The sequence below is a fragment of the Trachypithecus francoisi genome, unplaced genomic scaffold (assembly GCF_009764315.1).
Source record: "Trachypithecus francoisi isolate TF-2019V2 unplaced genomic scaffold, Tfra_2.0 Lachesis_group7, whole genome shotgun sequence".
In the NCBI taxonomy this organism is placed as follows: Eukaryota; Metazoa; Chordata; class Mammalia; order Primates; family Cercopithecidae; genus Trachypithecus; species Trachypithecus francoisi.
In genome coordinates, this window is record NW_022681472.1 from 20,219,504 (window position 1) to 20,238,985 (window position 19,482).

General features: G+C 39.5%; 1 protein-coding gene across 2 annotated transcripts in view; it reads right to left on the reverse strand.

Moving 5' to 3' along the window:
* Positions 1-18,159, reverse strand: part of LOC117078926 (cytochrome P450 7B1) — a 213,312-nt gene extending 195,153 nt beyond the window's left edge. The window contains exon 1 of one of the 2 annotated variants that reach the window (XM_033202479.1): positions 17,864-18,135. In XM_033202479.1, coding sequence (XP_033058370.1) covers positions 17,864-17,985 — 122 coding nt within the window. In that variant the 5' untranslated portion in view covers positions 17,986-18,135. Of the gene's footprint in view, positions 1-17,863 lie in introns of both variants that reach the window. The other variant, XM_033202478.1, reaches the window with a different exon arrangement.
* Positions 18,160-19,482: the final 1,323 nt, after the last annotated feature.

Consider the following 19,482-nt stretch of genomic DNA (forward strand, 5'->3'; position numbering starts at 1 on the left):
AAAAAGGATCCCATCCCAAATACTTCTACATTGAAAAAAAGGCCAAACCCATAAAAATGAGCAATTCAGCTATAAAAATGCATGATATAATAGATGTCACCTTCTCTGATTCAGCAAAGTAGCTTTCTATAATTTCGTCCTTTGCCTTTCACAGAACAGTAACCTGGAGTAGTTTCAATGGGATTTTACTTTGTATAAAGCACAAAAACCTTCTCCTACAAGAAGTTGTTAATTTTTCCTCTGCAGATGATGGCTCTCTCCATTATTTTTGGGAAATCGGTGAAGTACAACTCCCATTCCCTTAGATCCCTTCAAATTCTCAGAGTCAAGCTCAGCTTTCTCCTCCAGGCTGCAGGCAACCATAAGTAGGTATGCACCAGGTCTGGGCAAGAAAAAATCTCCTAACCAAATCATATCTGAGTCTCAATACCTTCAATGTCTGACTTATTTTCAAACCTATTTTTAAAATTCATTGAGTTGCTAGATTTATAACATTCAAAACTTACTTGTGAATCTATGGATAAGGAACACAGAAATCAATATTAATCTGTGACCCCATGATAATCTGTAAAATCTGAGACAAAAAATTCTCAAATGATGATGTATTTGCACAGCAGCAAAGGCACTGAGTATTTATTACAGAATGTTCACTTTCCATCCTGCTCCTCATAAGCAACTAGAAAAGTCCACCAAGGTCCAATCTCCCAATCTTTTTCACCCTTTGAACCTCCTTGCAAAAGGCAGTGTAGTTTGATGCAAAGAACATGGGGAATATGGCCATTACAATAGTTTTCTAAGAATGCTGTAACAAATTACCACAAATTTAGGGGTTTAAATAGCAAAAGTTTATTTACTTATTATTTTTTTTTTTACAGTTCTGTGGGCCAGAGGCCATGGGCCTCATTGGGCTAAAATCACAGTATTGGCAGGGCAGGTATGGCTGGATTCCTTTCTGGAGGCTCCAGGGAAAACTCTTGTTTCTTTGCCTTTTCCAACTTCCAAAGGCTGCCTGTATTCTTTGGCTCAGGGACTAATTCATCCACCATCCATCTTCAAAGTCAGCAAAAGTCAAGTATTTCTCAAATCATATAACTCTGATCTCCTTTTTCTGCCTCCTGTTTCCAATTTTAATAATCCTGATTCCACTGGGCCCTCTCAAAAACTTCAAGATAATCCCCTATTTTAAGGTCAGCTGATTAGCAACCTTCATTCCTTCTGCAACCTTAATTCCCCTCTGTCATGTAGCCTAACATATTCATAGGTTCTGAAGATTAGAATACAGCTATCTCTGGGGCTGAAAAGGCTTTATTGTGTCTACCACGGTCTAATGGATCTACAACCAAAAACCCAGGTCTATTCCCAAGTAGCACAGCACCTTAATATTTTATTATTTTAGTATTTTCTTTTGAAAATTGCTTAATAACAGTTAACCTCTTGAATACGAGTGAGGATAAAACGAGACAATAGATGCAAAATATCTAGGCACAGAGGCTAGACATAGGAGGACCTCGATGATGTTCACTTCCATCTTCCCTTACCATCCTCCATCCTCTCAAAAGTCACCATTTGTATTGGGGTAGAGCTGAATTTTAGATCCATGCTCATTTTAGCTTTATAGTCATGCTCTTTGCCTACCACAACACCACTTTCTGCAAGAAGGTCCCAGTGTAGGGAAAGACTGAGCTGCAGAAGACTTCACATACACAAATTGCCAGCTATGATCTGCCTTTCTGCATCACCCCAAGATTCATATGCTGAAACCTAATCTACAAGGTGATGGTATCAGAAGGTGGGGCCTTGGGAGGTGTTTAAGTCATGAAGGTGGAGCCCTCACAAATTGGATTAGTGCCCTTATAAAAGAAGCCCAACAGGTCCTTTGCCCCTTCCTCCACATGAAGACACAGTGAACAGGCACTATCTATGATGAATGAGCCTTCGCCAGACACAGCAACTGCTGGAACCTTCATCTAGGACTTCCCAGCCTCCAGAACTATGAAAAATAACTTTGATCTTTCTAATCCTCCCAGTCTATATTTTTATTAGAGTACCCAAACAGACCAAGAGAGTGCCCCACATTATTAGGAAAGCACTCTAAGATATTCTTCTGATAGAGATAAGAGATTTATGCTAATCCAACATAACTTTTGGATTGATTTTCTGTTATGACAAAACAGATGAAGTATTTAAAGGAATAACCAGGATTTACCAGTAAAATGTGATTACAGAATTGAGCAATATTCAATGTTGATCCAATTAGCACTCCTGAAGGTCCCATGAATCATTAAATGGTTATTTTGAATGAAGTACAAAATAAACAACAAGATGTTTGATTTTAGGGTTATCATGTTTTTATTACACAATGAGAATGTTCTCTATCTTAGGACCATTTTTTAAAGACAACATATAACAGTGAAGCAAGCCAAAAATCTGTCTCAAATGGTAACAAGAAACAATCTAACTTCTGGGCTTTATAATGGAAAGCATAACATGATGTACTAAGTGATTTGCTATTAACCAAGAGCCACAGAGGTGCCTGGAGATTTCCCTGTCACTTCCTCTGAAAAACACAAAAATCCACCTGTTAAGTTCAGCATACTCTTGAATTGAAAATGACTTTACTCTCAGCTGTCCACATCCTTTTCCTATATTGTATTATAAGAAAAGGGGAAGAAACAAGAAAAACATCCACTAATGATGGCAGCCTGGTTCTACTCATTCCCTGGGCAGTGGTAACAATGTGAGGGATCTAGAGCACGAACGATCTTGCTTGAGAGTAATTAAGTAATTAGAAACAGAAATAATTGACTTATGTGACACAGTGATGTCAACAAATCAACATTTCAAAAACAACTCATTATCTATATAACCTTAACATCTCGGAACTCAAAAAAATCATTAAATTATTACTTTGACTAAAACTTATCTTAACAGTATTTTAATCTTATTTCTTACTAATTACAGCATTGGAGAGGGGAGTATAATGATATATATGTATGTCAGGTGAGAGGGCTGAAAGATAGAAAAAATTCCATACTATCTTTTTTTTTTTTTTTTTTTTTGGTCCAAATAGCAACTAAGAGGAAAGAGTCTCTGGTTAGTGCCAAGGAAACCCAATGTGCAAGCTGACTGTCCTCTAAGCTTTCAAATGAGATAACCCATGATAATCTGGTATTCTGACTTTACCTCATTTCCTCAATTACAAATGACAAGATCATTCCTGCTTACAGACAAAGCTTTGCTCAGAGAAATAGGGACTTGACAATAGTTAAAAAGGTCAGTGTTACTCAAAGTACAGAGATGACTGGTATAAGTCACAAAGAGATAAATGCAAAGCCTGAGAGTAAACATTTAGAAAGTTTTAGACCAATTTTAGCAAGTCTCATTCATTACGGGTAGGACTGCAAAATGGTACAGTTAATTTTACAGAACAATTTTAAGTCTGTTCAATCTAATAATTAAGAAAAATGCTTTAGGTTTGTATCATTTTTAAAATTTTATTTTATGAATCATTTTTCTTAATTTACCAAGGTATCAGTCCTTGACAGATGCAAATTAAAACAAATACCAAGAAAACCAGTCCTTCATCACAGCTAGTTTGAGAAGCACCACAATAAAATATCCCTCACAAATAGAATATGCAGAGTAGTGCCTCAAAGGTACTTGCTGGCAGATATTATTTACTGTGATCCCAGATTCCTTTTAGCATGCTGAATAGGTAACTGATAATGCAGCTAAGTAGAGACAGCAGGACTTAGAACAAAAGCAAGTAAACACTAAAATTGAAAAAGAACAAATACTTAATAAGTCCTTTATAAATTCTGTGCTTACAGACTAATAGTCTGTCACTATATTTCCACCATGATAGCATTTCCACAAGTTGAGAACCACTGATACATTTTTCAGTATCCTTTTTACCATTTAATATTTATAGTGAACTGTTGACTAGCGCCTCAATGGCCATTAGGTAACAACTCAACACTAGAATTCTCTGGATGTCTTGATTCTTCAAGAAGAGTCTTGGTAGAACTGCCATATATCAAGCACCTAGTATGTATCTGGTATTGGCAGATACTTAATGCATCGTGGTTCAAAAAAATTAAATACTTTATTCAGAATAACAAAATGAGTAAGAGATGGAGCCTAGATTCAAATCCAGGAATGTTTGATGCTCCTGCCACTATAGGAAGCTGCCTTTCATCAGAATAATGTGCAAATATAACTCTGAACTGAATCACACTTATTTTGAATAGTATAAAACCTCAGTTGCTAATAAGAAGATCAACAGAAAGCAGGGAAACACTTGACGAAAAAAGTTAAAAAAATATGAATCCTTATATATAACACCAAAAGCAGGTTATATTTTTAAAAATGAGAAATTGAACTTGATTAAAATTAAAAACTTCTATTCTGCAAGGACACTGTTAAGAGACTAAAGATACAAGGCCAAAGCTAAGAGACAATATTTTCAAAACATTCAAAGTATACAAAGAACTCTTACAATTCAACAATAAGAAAACAACCTAATTTTTTTAAATGGGAAAAACATCTTAACAGAAACCTAACCAAAGAAGATATATAAATGGCAAATTAGCATATGAAAAGATGCACAACATTCTATGTTATCAAGGAACTGAAAATTAAAACAATAAGTATCACTTCACACCTATTAGTATGGCTAAAATCCAAAACACTGATACCACCAAATGTTTTCAAGCATGTGGGAAAAAAAGCAAGTCTCATTCATTGCTGGTAGGACTGCAAAACCGTACATTTTGGAAGACAGTTTGATAGTACTTTTACAAAACTAAACATACGCTTACCATGTGATCCAGCAATGTTGTCCCTGCATACTTATCCAAACGAGTTCAAAACTGAAGTACACATAACTTCCTGCATATAAATATTTTTAGCACCTTTACTCATAACTGCCAAAACTTGGAAGCCATCAAAATGTCTTTCATGTCTGTCAGTGAACAAACTGTGGTACATCTATGTAATTTAGAATAATTGAGTGATAAAAAGAAGAGCTATCAAGCCTTGAAAAGACATGTAAAAACCTTAAAGGCATATTGCTGAGTGAAAGAAGCCAATGTGAAAAGGCAGCATACAACATGACTCCAGCCATATGACATTTTAGAGAAGGTAAAACTAGGGAGACAGTAAAAAAAAAATCAGTGGTTGCCAAAGGTTAGGTAGGTAAGAAAGAGGGATGAATAGCAGAGGCCAGGATTTTTAGGGCCATGGAACTATTCTGTATGACACTATAACTATATTAGTCCATTTTCATGGTGCTGTGAAGACATACCCGAGACTGAGTAATTTATAAAGAAAAGAGGTTTAATTGACTCACAGTTCCACATAGCTGGGGAGGCCTCAGGAAACTGACTATCATGATGGAAGGGGAAGCAAACACATCCTTCTTCACATGACAACAGGACAGAGAAGTGCCAGCAGGGGAAATGTCAGACACTTATAAAACCATCATATCTCATGAGAACTCACTCATTATCAGGAGAACATCATGGGGAAAATAACCCCCATGATTCAATCACTTCCCACCAGGCCTCTCCCACCACATGTGGGGATTATGGGAACCACAATTCAAGATGAGATCTGGGTGAGAGAACAGCCAAACCATATCATTCTTCCGCAGGCCCCTCCCAAATCTCAATTTTCTCACATTTCAAAACACAATCATGCCTTTTCAACAGTACCCAAAAGTCTTAGCTCATTCCAGTATTAACCCAAAAGTCCAAGTACAAAGTCTCATCTGAGACAAGGCAAGTTCCTTCCACCTATAAGCCTGTAAAATCAAAAGCAAGTTAGTTACTTCCTAGATACAATGAGGCTACTGGAATTGGGTAAACACACCCATTCCAAATGGGAGAAACTGGCCAAAATAAAGGGGCTATGGGCCCCATGCAAGTCCAAAAACCAATAGAGCAGTCATTAAACCTTAAAGTTCCAAAATAATCTCCATTGACTCCATGTCTCACATCCAGGTCATTCTGACCCAAGATGGCCTTCCATGGCCTTGGGCAGCTCCACTCCTGTGGCTTTGAAGGGTACAGCCCCTCTCCCAGCTGCTTTCATGGGCTGGCATTGACTGTCTGGCTTTTCCAGGTGCTCAGTGCAAGCTGTCAGTGGATCTACCATAATGGGGTCTGGAAGATGGTGGCCTCCTTCTCGCAATTCCAATAGGCAATGCCCCAGGAGTGACTCTGTGTGGGGAATCCAACCCCACATTTCCCTTCTGCACTGCCCTAGCAAAGGTTCTCCATGAGGGCTCCCCATCCCTGCAACACACTTCTGCCTGGAGATCCAGGTGTTTACATACATTCTCTGAAATCTAGGCAGAGATTCGCAAACCTCAGTTCTTGACTTCTGTGTACCCACAGGCTCAACACCACATGGAAGCTGCCAAGACTTGAGGCTTGCACCCTCTGAAGCAATGGCCCTAGCTGTGCTTTGGCCCCTTTTAGCTACAGCTGGAGCTGAGGCATTTGGAATACAGAGCACCATGTCCTAGGCTGCACAGAGCAGTGGGGCCGGAGTTAGGCCTGACCCATAAAACCATTTTTCCCTCCTAGGCCTCTGGGCCTGTGATGGGAGGGGCTGCCATGAAGGTCTCTGATGCCCTGGAGACATTCTCCCCATTGTGTTTATAATTAACATTCAGCTCCTCCTTACTTATGCAAATTTCTGTGGCAGGTTTGAATTTCTCTAAAATGGTTTTTCCTTTTCCATCACATTGTCAGGCTGCACACTTTCCAAACTTTTATGCTCTGCTTCCTCTTGAACACATTGCCCCTTAGAAATTTCTTCCACCAGATATCCTAGATCATCTCTTCCAAGCTAAAAGTTTCACAGATCTCTAGGGCAGGGGCAAAATGCCACCAGACTCTCTGCATAGCAAGCATGACCTTTACTCCAGTTCCCAATGAGTTCCTCATCTCCATCTGAGACCACTTTATTGTCCATATCACTGTCAGCATTTTGGTCAAAGCCGTTCAGCAAGTCTCTAGAAAGTTCCAAACTTTCCCACATCTTCCTGTCTTCAAAGCCCTCCAAGTCTCTAGGAAGTTCCAAACTTTCCCACATTTTTCTGTATTTTTTCTGAGCCTTCCAAACTGTTCCACCCTCTATCTGTCACCCATTTCCAAAGTTGCTTCCATATTTTTGGGAATCTGTATAGCAGTGTCCCACTCCCTTGGAACCAATCTACTGTATTAGTCCATTTTCACACTGCTATTAAGACATACCCAAGACTGGCTAATTTATTTGAAAAATTGGTTTAATTGATGCACAGTTCTGCATGCCTTGGAGGCTTCAGGAAGCTTACACACATGGCTGAAGGGGAAGCAAATATGTCCTTCTTTACGTGGCAGTAGGAGAGAGAAGTGCCAGCAGGGGAAATGTCAGATGCTTATAAAACCATCAGATCTCATGAGTACTCACTATTGAGAGAATAGCATGAGGGAAACCAGCCCCATGATCCAATCACTTCCCACTGGGTTCTTCTCATGACGCATGAGGATTATGGGAACCACAGTTCAAGATGAGATTTGGGTTGGGGCACAACCAAACCATCATTAGACATTTGTCAAAACCCACAGAATGTAAAACACAGAAAGAACCCTAATGTAGTATGAACTTTAGTTAACAATGATGTATCAGTATTGACTTCTCAATTGTAATAGATGGACCACACTAACACAAGGTGTTAATAGTAAGGGAATTGAAGGAGTGGGCAGTGAAAGGTAGGGGTAAAGGGAGTACAGCAGGTCCCCAAATACAGTTGTTTTTCATTCAATGGCATTTGTGATAACTTGATGAGAAAAAAGTATCAATTCAACCAGGGGGCAATGTCTGTGTGGAGTTTGTTCATTTACCCCAGGTCTGCATGGGTGTTCTCCAAGTACTCTGTTTTTGTTCCCACATCCCGGAGTTGTGCACGTGAGGTTCGTGGCTGTGCCTAAATGATCTCCATCTGGGGGACTGTGGGTTTCTGTGAGTGGCCCCTGTGATGGATACTGTCCTGTCAAGGGCTGGCTCCTGCCATGTACCCACAGCTGCCAGGACAGGGTCTGGCCACCTGAGACCCTGAACTGGAATAATTGGGTAAATAATAATCTTACTTGCTTTTGCTCATCTTTCTTAAATGCATGTATATATCACATTTAATTCAATGTTTAAAATTACAAGTGTTTTTGGTCCTTATTTAGAAGTTTTGTGAGGTTTTGTGACCAGAAATATGTTGTAGGAACTTAACTCTTGTTTATATCAATTAGCCTACTGTAGAAAATACAGGGTCTTGCTTAAAGTTGCAGTTTCCATCCAAGAATCCAGATGATGTTAAGTGAGGACTTACCGTATGGGGCAGCTTTTTGTACTTTACACTCCTTTTTTTTATTTTGAGATGGAGTCTTGCTCTGTTGCCTAGCCTGGAGTGCAGTGGTGTGATCTCAGCTCACTGCAACCTCTGCCTCCTGGGTTCAAGTGATTCTCCTGCCTCAGCCTCCCAAGTAGCTAGGATTACAGGCACATACCACCATGCCCAGCTAATGTTTTTTATTTTTATTTTTAGTAGAGACAGGGTTTCACCATGTTGGCCAGGCTTCTCTCAAAGTGCTGACCTCAAGTGATCCACCCACCTCGGTCTCCCAAAGTGCTGGGATTACAGGCATGAACCACCGTGCCCAGCCATACACTCAGTTTTTTTTTTTTAAAGCCTAAACTGCTCTAAGAAAAAAAGTCTATTTTAATACAAAAATGTATATGATTCATAACCATACATCTCAAAATTTTTCTGTGCTCATGACTACTTTTTATGTCAATCATGAGAAATTTTGAGAATATTCCACTGTATAAGTAAAAAGCCACTCATCCATATCCAGGACCTTGATAAGGCAATAAGAATCCCAGTGTTTTACTATCTGACTTATAATTCATACCTATTCCAAGGTGGGAATTTCCCTCTAACTACAAGCAAGCCTTTGCACTCAGAAGATGACTGTGGGCATGCCCTCCACTTCTTCAATGCAGTGGTTCTCCACCCTTACCCAAAGGATATTTGACAATATCTGAGGACATTCATTATTTTCACGGAAGGGGAGGGTATGCAACAAGCATCCAATAGATAGAAGCAAGGAATGCTGCTAAATATTTTACTGCAAAGGACAGCACCCACTACAAAGAATCATCCAGCACCAAATTTCCAGGTTGAGAAATCCTTCTTCAATGTAACCCACAGTGCCAAGATGACCCACTGCCTGTGAAGGTGATGAATCGCCATTCCAGATGTTTACATAAATCCACATCTCCATTTGGGGACACAACTTGCTCTGCATAAGAAAAGTTCCAACAAGAAAAAGATCTCAAAGACTGAACCCAGAAGAGGAAGCCTCAGCACTTGACATTTCCCAGATTATCTCAGAGAGAATCCTTCCTTCAACAGATGATTCAAAGGATACATGAACTGTAGTGACCACTGAGTAGTCTACAGAACCTAGCTGAGTCATCTTTGTCAACTACAAAATGGAAATGCCAGCTACTAGATAGATGTGAGAATCAAAGCACATGAGAAATGTGACCACATTTTGAAAAGTGTGAGGTCCTATTTACGCAAACAAGCAATAATCAAATCTTCTCTGAATAACATCAAGCCTGGAAGACCCCAAATCCTATCATTTCTAATTTCCAATGTTCGATCTTTTGGGCCAACACCATACCCCACATTCGGGATCAGTGTTCTTTTCCTTATCATTATCACTTGAGCAAAATGATAAGGAAAGTTCACTTCCACCTAAAGGCAAGCTTGAAAATCCACAGGAATAAGGCAGCTAAAGGACCCTAGGAGATTACATTTAAAATATTAAAAGGAAAAAATCTGAAACTCATTTACTCTGCAGTGTGAGTATCCAGTGAGAAAAGTTGAAAGCTCCTTGCCCCAAGACCAATGTATTTTAGTAGGAATCAAAGCCTAAAGCTAAAGGAAGGGCATGCTTAGCTGTATGAAAGAGGGGTGCTTTGAAATACGATATGCTTTTTATTCTTTACGCCATAAGTTATCTATTTTCAACTTTCCATAAGGCCACACTGCCTGCCTAAATCATGAATTAAAACGTTTAGCCATCACTTCTATTCCTCCAATGTGCCCAAGAGTGTTTACAATATCTGATTAGTAGAAATAAAAATCTTAGACTCACATAAGAAGAATCTATTTTTTAAAATGATGCTGTTATGGGTTGAATCATGACCCCTCAAAACTCACATGTTGAAGTCCTAACCTCTAGTACCTCAGAATGTGATTGTAATTGGAAATAGCATCATTACAGATATAATTAGTTAAGATGTGGGCATACTGCAGTAGGGTGGGCCCCTAAAACAATATAACTAGTATCCATACAAAGAGCGGAAATGTAGACACAGACACAAACACAGGGAGAATTCTGTGTGAAGATAAAAGCAGAGTTCAGGGTTAAGCTTCCATAAGCCATGATACAACATAGAGTCCAGAAAATCACCAAAAACTGGGCAAGAGGCATGGAACAGAATCTCCCTCTCAACCCACAGAAGAAAGCAACCCAGCAAACACTTTGATCTTAGACTTCTAGCTTCTGGCATACGAGACAATAAATTTCTATTGTTTAGGCCACCCAGGTCGTGTGTGGTACTTTGTTAGAGCAGCCCTAAAAAACTATTACAGGTGCCTATCAAGTAAAAGCTTTAATAAGGTCATTATTGACATCAAAAGGTATGGTAGGAAGAATAATGCCCCTCAACTGTCCATGTCCTAATTCCTGAAGCCTGTGAATTTGGTGCTATACATGTCAAAAGGGACTTTGCAGATGTGATTTAAATTAAGGATCTTGAGATGAGAACATTGTCCTGGACTGTGAGCACAGACCTGAGATAATCACGAGTCCTTATAATAGCGGAGTGGAAATGTCAGCGTAGGTGAGAGATTTAGAGATGCCATGCTGCTGGTTTTGAAGATGGGGGAAGGGCCCATGACCTAGGTCTTGTTGGCCTCCAGATGCTGGAAAAGTCAAAGAAATGAATTCTTTGTGAGAGCTCCCAAAAGGGACACAGCCCTTGCTCACACTTTGACATTAGCCCAGGAGGACTTCTAACCTCCAGAACTGTAAGAGAATAAATTCTCTGTTGTTTTAAGTCACTAGATTAGTGGTAATTTGTTATAGTAACATTAGAAAACTAATAAAGATTTGTGGTATCTGGAAGTAGTGTGCTGCTATAACAAATACCTAAAAATGGAGAATTGGCTTTGGAGTTGGGTAATGGGCAAATGCTAAAAGAATTCTGAGAAGAATGGTAGAAAACTATATTTACTGGAACAAATGGTTAGTAGAAATATAGACATCAACAACCCCTTTAGTGAGAGGTCAGAAAGAATTAAGTAAGGGGTATGGTAAAGAACATATCTTAAAAAATACTTAAATCATCAAAAATAAACAGTAGAAATAGGAATGTTAAAGGCACTGCTGGTGAAGACTCACATGAAATGAAGAACTGAGGAATGCGTTATTGGAAAATGGAGTAAAAGGGATCCTTATATAAAGTTGCAGAAATCCTAGCTCTACTATGTCCTTGAGTTATGTGGAAAACAAAACTTGTAAATGATGAACTTAGATATTTAGCTGAGGAGATTTCCAAGCAAAGTGTTGAAAGGTTAGCTTATTTTTTTCTCACTATTTATAACAAATGTGAAAGGAAAGAGATAGATTAAGAGAAGAACTGTTAGGCAAAAAGGAACCAGGAATTGATGATTTGGGAAATTGTCACCTATCCAGATTGCAAGTGCACTAAATTAGGAGATTCACTGCCGGGAAACAGTGCTCTGCAGAGAAAGCTAAGGAAATGGTTGGACAACTTTTGCTAGCGGTGGGAAGAATCAGAAAGCCAGTTCAACCCATCACACACTCATTCATTTGTACGGAGTATTTAATCAATCGTTGAAAAGATTAGGGAATAATCTTTTCAATGACCAATAGTTGCCCTCAACCATGTCAGCAGAAGCCAGGAATAAAGATGGGATTATCCAGAAAAGATCTGGGAAAACAAGTATCTCATGAGTGAATGTCTGTGACACACATGGGAGGCCCACAGAGTTCTTTGGAATTTTGCCCCCAAGATGGATCATACACAGATCCTCACAAATACCTGATTGTGATGATTTAAATGATGAGATCTGGAACTCTTAAGCAGATGAGATTTTGGACTTTGAGTTGATACTGTAAATGGGTTAAGACTTTTGGGGCTATTTGGGATGGAGTGAATGTATTTTTTTTTTTTTAATGTAGGATGGACATGAATTTTGGGGGCTCAGCGGGAAGACTCTGTAAGGCAGAATATGTGATTAAGTTAAGGATCCTGACATGAGGAGATTATCCTAAACTACCTATGTGCACACTGGTGTAATCACAACTGTCCTCACGAGAGGCAGGAGTGTCAGAGTAGGAGCAAGAGATTTGAATTCTCTAGAAACTGAGAGAGGCAAGGAAATGTATTCTCCCCTAGACTGTCCAGAAGGAATACAGCCTTGACAGCACCCTGAATTTAGCTCACTAAGGTCTATTTTGGGTCTCATATCCAGAATTGCAAGTTAAAAACAAAATCTGTTATCACCCCCTCCCCATCATATTTTCTGTAAATACTTTCCCCTCTTCGTTATAAATTTTTTAATTCTGGTTTAAGCACCTCATTTTAAAAAGGTATTATTTAATCCATTTTTCATTTATTTAAAATAATTCAAACATCTTATATTTATTTTAATTGTTTCAGAAAAACTAATTTTTTTTTCATTTTTGTAGGGATTGAGCAAGGAAAGAATGGAGACATCTTTGTTTTCATGTTTGTCTTTTGCAATGCAGACTATTTTTATATGTTATCTTCAACAATAATTTGGGAAGTGGGTATCTATACCTAAGTCTATTATTGATACACAGTGATTTAAAAATATATCTCTTTATTGGACAAAAACATGTTATTAATGACTTGCTGTAGATGATCTGCGTTTCATAACGCAATCAGTTCTAAGTAAGAAGTCTTCTATAGGAAAGACTACCCAAAGGCTGGTCCTTCCAATGGAAATGATAATTTAAAACACTTTAAACATATTTCTCAAAGTTTTATTTTAAATAACATATTAAAATAAAATTTTAAATTTATTATTCTTTGTTTTGTAAAATAAATACATATTTATTGATATCAACTTAAAGATACATATAAGCATAACAAAGACAAGAAAAACCATCCCACAGAAATATGTCACCTAGAAATAATCACTGGTAAATGTCTTTCTTACATAGAATTTGGATTCCAGAAATCTCAAAGTTGCTTGAACCAACCCAATATTTCCACAGAAAAAAAATATGAAACAAACAAAGAAATCAATTTATACTTGCTGAAGAACAGGCAAAAGAAGGCAGATATCGGAGGAGAGACAATGCTTAAAGAACAGACCCATATTGAGTGAGGTCCAGCGTGGACAGGATTGCCCCTGAGGGCACTCCCTGTCAGCAAGCTGGAACTCAAGTAAAAAGCTACAAGTATTATCAGCATGGGCTGTCAGAGTTTGGGGCTACTGAAGTGGCTGGCAATCAAGGAAAGAAATCTAGAAAAGAAGAAGGCACCTCAAAAATCTGTACATATACACCTCTCGAATTATTGGCCAACCCTGGACGTGTGCATCTTCAGAGAAGACCCCCAAAAAGCCCAGTGGAAGGGATCTGCTGGAATCCTGCACAGAAGCTTCAGCCACTACCCACCACTGGGGTGACAGAATTTAGGGTTTGAATTTCATCTGCCCTAGTCAGTTCAGACTGCTATTGCAAAATACCATAAACTGATTGACTTATAAACAGCAGAGATTTATCTCTCACCGTTCTGGAGCCTGGGAAGTTCAAGATCAAGGCACAAGCACATTCAGTATCTGATTCATAAACGTCCATCTTCTTGCTGTGTCCTCACATGGACAAAGGTGCAAGGGAGCCCTTTGGGATCTCTTTTATAAGGAGACTAATCTCATTTATGAAGGCAATGCCCTAATGATCTAATTATAACCCAAAGACCCCACTGCTTAACACCGTCGCCTGGGGGGTTAGGATTTCAACATACAAATTTTAGAGGGGAAGCAAATGTTCAAATCATAGCATCACCAAAGAGAGAATCTGTAAATATCTCAAGCTTTTCATAGACTCACCTTGACAAAGAGTAAAACTAAGCTTCCATGAGTTCAGAATAATCAGCCAGAAATGTGTCTGCATGCTAAAACAAAAATCAACACTTCAGAGGAAAAAAAACAAAATCCAAAATCCAGAAAGATAGTGCTTCCAACCAATAGACTGGCATTAATAAATACTGGGAAGGATGTGGAGCAACGTAAACTCTCATGTATTACTGGTGGAAGTATTTAAAACAACAAAAAAATCAACAATTACTTAGAAAAGTGTCAATTTTCCAAAGTGGTTGTGGATAGAAAACTCTATATTCTATGCCCCTCAATCTTCTCCTGTGTATATATATTACAAACTACAATTAAATAGAATGAATGAACTAATGATAGATACAACAACAGGAATGAATGTTAAAATAATTATGTTGAGACAAAGTTACACACAAAAATGGATACTGTAAAATCCCATTTATATGAAGTTCAAGAATGGGCAAAACTGACTCAGAACTCTGGTAGGAACTGACTAGAAAGGAATGTAAAAAAACTTTCTTCTTTCTCTGCCAGGCTCAGTTTCCATAAGGAGAGTGGCCCAGGCCCTCCTCTTCTCCATCAAACCCTTTCATCAGGCGATCTCAACTTGTTCATGCTTTAATTCCCTCTTCACATTTGTGGCTTTCACAAATATGTATCCTGCCTGGACCTCTCCCCTGAGCTCTGGGTGCTCACTGCCGATTTAACATACCCGAAACAGAATTATTGATCTCCTCAATTCCCCCAAACCTTCCCTATCTAAGGAAATGACAGTACTGTCCACTAAATAATCAGACAAAAAACCAAAAACAAAAAAAAAAGGGAAACAAAACTTCTAAGCTTGTTGATTCCCACCTCCCTCACACATCACGTTTAGCCCATTAGTAAATTCTGTTGACTCTGCTGTCAAAAATATATCCTGATTCTAACCACCTTCCATCAACCCCACAGTCACAACCCTAGGCCAAGCCACTGTCATCTCTCCTGATAAATACTGCAGTGGCATCTGTGATTGACAGTCTCACCAGATAATATCCAACAAGGGAAAAGACAATTTCACAAAAGGAAATCAAAGTACTGTAGCCAAAAGAGGTGGAATTGATAAGTGTCTGAAGGCAACAAATGACCTCTGAATTGATTTTTACCGATTTAAAAAAAAAAACATTTTTATAGGTAATATTTAAAATTTTACTTTGGAAAATCTGGCATTCCTATACTATGCAATATTACACACTTTTCAGCCATAATTGTTCAAAAGATGAAAATGGAATGAGAATAAAAATGTAATCTATATACATATACAAATCTCTCAATGTGATAATGGAAAACTGTGCTGAATATTTTTATCATGTTAGGAACAAGAAGGGCTTTCTAAGCAAGGACATATATCTAAAAACTCTTAAACAAATGCAAATTACAATAGTAAAAATAATTGCAGCTGGTATGAAAAAGTATGAAAATTCCTATTACATAAGAGTCTTTGCTGATTGTATAGAAAAAGAACCCAATAGAAAAATAAATTATTGAAGAAACAGACAATTACTGTCTTTAAAAATATACAAATTCCTTTAAAAGTAAATACATGAAAATTTGGGATAAAAATGAAGCTTCATTTTCTTTATGTATCAGATTGGCAAAATTAAAATGATTTATACTACCAGTATTGGCAGAATGTGGAGAAATTGGCACTTGCACAGATGATTAGTAGTAACATAAATTGAGGCTTAGAGTAGTTTGGCAACATCTATTAAAATGTAAAGCACACATACATTTTGATAACAACTCCACCATCCTACATAAATATTTCCACAAAAGCTCAAAGATATCCATGTTTTGTGTGTGTGTTTTTGTGTATGTATGGTGTATATGTATATAATCATTACAAATAATGACTTCTATAAACTGACATAGGAAGGTAACTAAAATGTATTGCAAAGTGGAAAATACAAGGTGCAACACAGGGTATATTTTCCCGCTATTTTTAGTAACATATATTCATGCATGTTAGCATAAGATTTAAAAAAATCTGTAAGAATATATAAGGGACTCTTAACCATGTTTCTGTTCTTAGAGGTGATATCAGAAAAATCATTTTCGTAGAGCATTAGTAAATTGTCCAAACACTAGAAATAAGGAACATGACTCTGTACTGGGACAAATGAAGCTATCTTTTACACACTGAAATGCAATATAATCAAAGTAGTGTCCTATAGATATGTGGCATTAAACAGTCTCGTATGAAGGAATTGGCAATTGATGGCATGAATATCTCAGTAAAATAATTTTTCATGATATAGAGAAAGATCAGCCTATTCTCAGAACGCTAGGAGAGAAAGCCTACCTTACCCTTTCGCCTTCCTGTCCCTCAAGTTCCACATTCTCACACCAATTACCTTCACTGATCCAAACTGCCCTAGTCAGCTTGTCTGTTTCTACCCTGCATGTAAAGTTGGAATAGAACCGACAGTCTTCTTTTACCACTTCTCTTTAAAGGCATACCTAGAGGTACTTAACTGGCTTTGACTGATCCTGCAAATAGAGAAGGTGGAACCTACATAGAATCACATACCACTGAAGTTCAAGTGTCCTGAGTCCTCATCTTGGGCTCTAAAGCAAAAGCACAGCCACTGGAAAAGGCAACCTGGAGGAGTGCACATTCCAGGGACATCTCTGAAAAGTGACATGGGAAGCAAGGCAAATACTCCTACAGTACTCATCTCCAGGCATTCTAGAAATGATGACAGATATTTGTATGCAGTGCAAAGGTGTCATTTCCCCCAAAACTATTGAGAAACAACCTGTATCACACACACATAGATATCTATACATTGATATATATGTATGCAAATATATATATGTATCAATTATCATCCAACAAAATACATCTGCTTGGTTTTCAAAAGCGATGAACACCAGAGCAGTATGAAAATAGGACCCAGAAAGAAAGGAAAAACAGATTAAACTCAAAGTGAATGATTTTATCTGAACTTCTCTATTTCTACTTCCACAATTCAAATTAGGTAAAGAAGTGACATACGTCTAGGTTTTGTCATTATTGTGTTTTGTTTTGTCCTTATAAAAATGATAGAGCAACTGCATAAAATACTCTCCATTAACTCATTTAGTACTCACAAAAATCTCACGAGGCATGTACTATTATTTCAGCTTTCCAGATGAGGTACAGGGAGGTAAACTGAGGAAGAGGCACTCAGAATTATTGTTCACACCATGCACTGGCATTTTCTTGAAATAGTTCTCTCTTAACTAATGAAATGTAAGAATATTCCCCTCCTGAAATGTTCTATGACTTCTAGGCCATAAAACATCAACTCACAGTGGCAAGACACATAATGTATCTGTTATGCATAATGCATACCGCCAACCTAGGGCTTATTACAACTTATGCTGGAGCAGCAAATGGAATTCGGTCCCAAAGCTTTAATATGTATGCATATGTGTGGGAAAAAGACAGAAGAAGCCTTTGTTATTACAAAGTCCCAAAGGAAGCCAGTGCCCCGCAGCAAGTTCTGACTGTCTGCCCTGGAAATCATGGAGGGGCACTCCCTTCGCCATCTGGGTCGCGCGCGGCCCGCAGGGCCCAGGGCGCATGCGTGGCCGGGCGGCCGAGGCGCTTACCTGGTGCGCCGATCGAGCAAGCAGAGGGCCAGGAGCAGCAGGGCCGCGGCGAGGGCCAGGCCCGGGAGGCCCAACCGCTCCAGCGAGAAGCGGCCCGTGGCCGCGGACATTTCTCCTGCCATCCGGCGCGCGCTAGGCCGCGGTGGGCAGCCCGGGGTCTCCCTGCGAGCAGCGCGGTCGGCGACTCTGCAGCCTGCGACGGCTTCTCTCGGCGGCGCCCCCTAGTCCGGGGCCGGAGAGGCTGGCCTGCCGGCAGAGCAGACAGGAATGTCACCGCGGTCTCCCAGGCTGAGTGACAAAAGTTCGTGGACTGCCCCCTCCCCGCCTATCCTCCACCCACGCGTACCGCCCCATTCCCCTACCGTTTCCGACCCGGCTGCTTCTGGAAAACAGCGCCCTTGATCCTCCGGGGCAGGAAGAAGGGCCGAGGAAGGGGTTAGAAGGGGAAAGAGTTAGGATTTCCCAAGAACCAGCCCTGAAGGCCTGGAGGAGGGGGATTTCGCTTCTTAGTTGGACAGGAGCCCCTTGGGTTCCTCACTTCTTAACCCGCGCCCTGCGGGAGGAGCGATTCTGCTTGTCCCTCAAGATGCTTGGGAAGGTACCGGCTGCGCTCTGACACCGGCGATCTCTCAGGTACGACCCAGCGGGGTTGGGCTGGCGGCAGAAACCGGCTGAGTGAGCGACCTCGAAACCTTTTCGCGCCCACCTCCTTCACCCCGTGAACATCCTATTTGCTCACAAGTTTTGGTTGAGGCCTACTGGGTGCAGAGGCGCGTGCCAGAGACACGGAATACAAAGACCTAGGCTGTAAGCCTTCAGAAGTCCCGATGAGGCACACAGTACAGGAAGAGGGTGAGACAGATAAAAAGAGATTGCAGAACATCGTGGTAGGAGCCGAAAGAGAAGTGGTTCAGGTACTACAGGTTGTACTCAGAAAGAATAAGGGAGAAACTTTTAAAATACCTTGTTCTGAGTAATGACTATCCACTGGGTAGTTTACACACACGTTTTTAATTTCTATTTTTTATGAGTATTTTATAGAAGACATAATGAGACTCGGATTAAATAACCTGGTTGCTCCCCTGATAAATGTTTACCATTCCAACTGATAAATACTTGCCGTTCTCACCATGGTCCTATTCCAGGACTTGTGTGCTCTGTCAATGCAACACTTCTCTAGAATGGGTACAGCAGCTTCAAAACTGATCTCTGGTTTTTTACCCTTCCAGTCCATCATCCCCATTTCCAACTCCCTAAAACACAGACCTATCCAGCTTTTAATCTGTTCAAAACTCTTAATGGTTGCCTTTGTGAGGAAGTCATATCCTCCACCTGCAATGAGAAGCCCTCCACAAATTGTCTTCATTGTACAGATCCCCTTGCCAGCACAGTTCCATATATACTCAAGCTTGAGCCACCATGTCCCTCATACTCAGCCTGTTCACATTATTAACTTAAAAAAATCCATTGTAGTTTTGATGATCGTTGTCCTTGAGCTTTTTTCATATGCTTGTTGGCCACATGTATTTTGGAAAATCAGTGTGGAGATTCCTCAAAGACAGAACTACCATAGGATCCAGCAATCCCATTACTGGGTATATACCCAAAGGAACATAAAT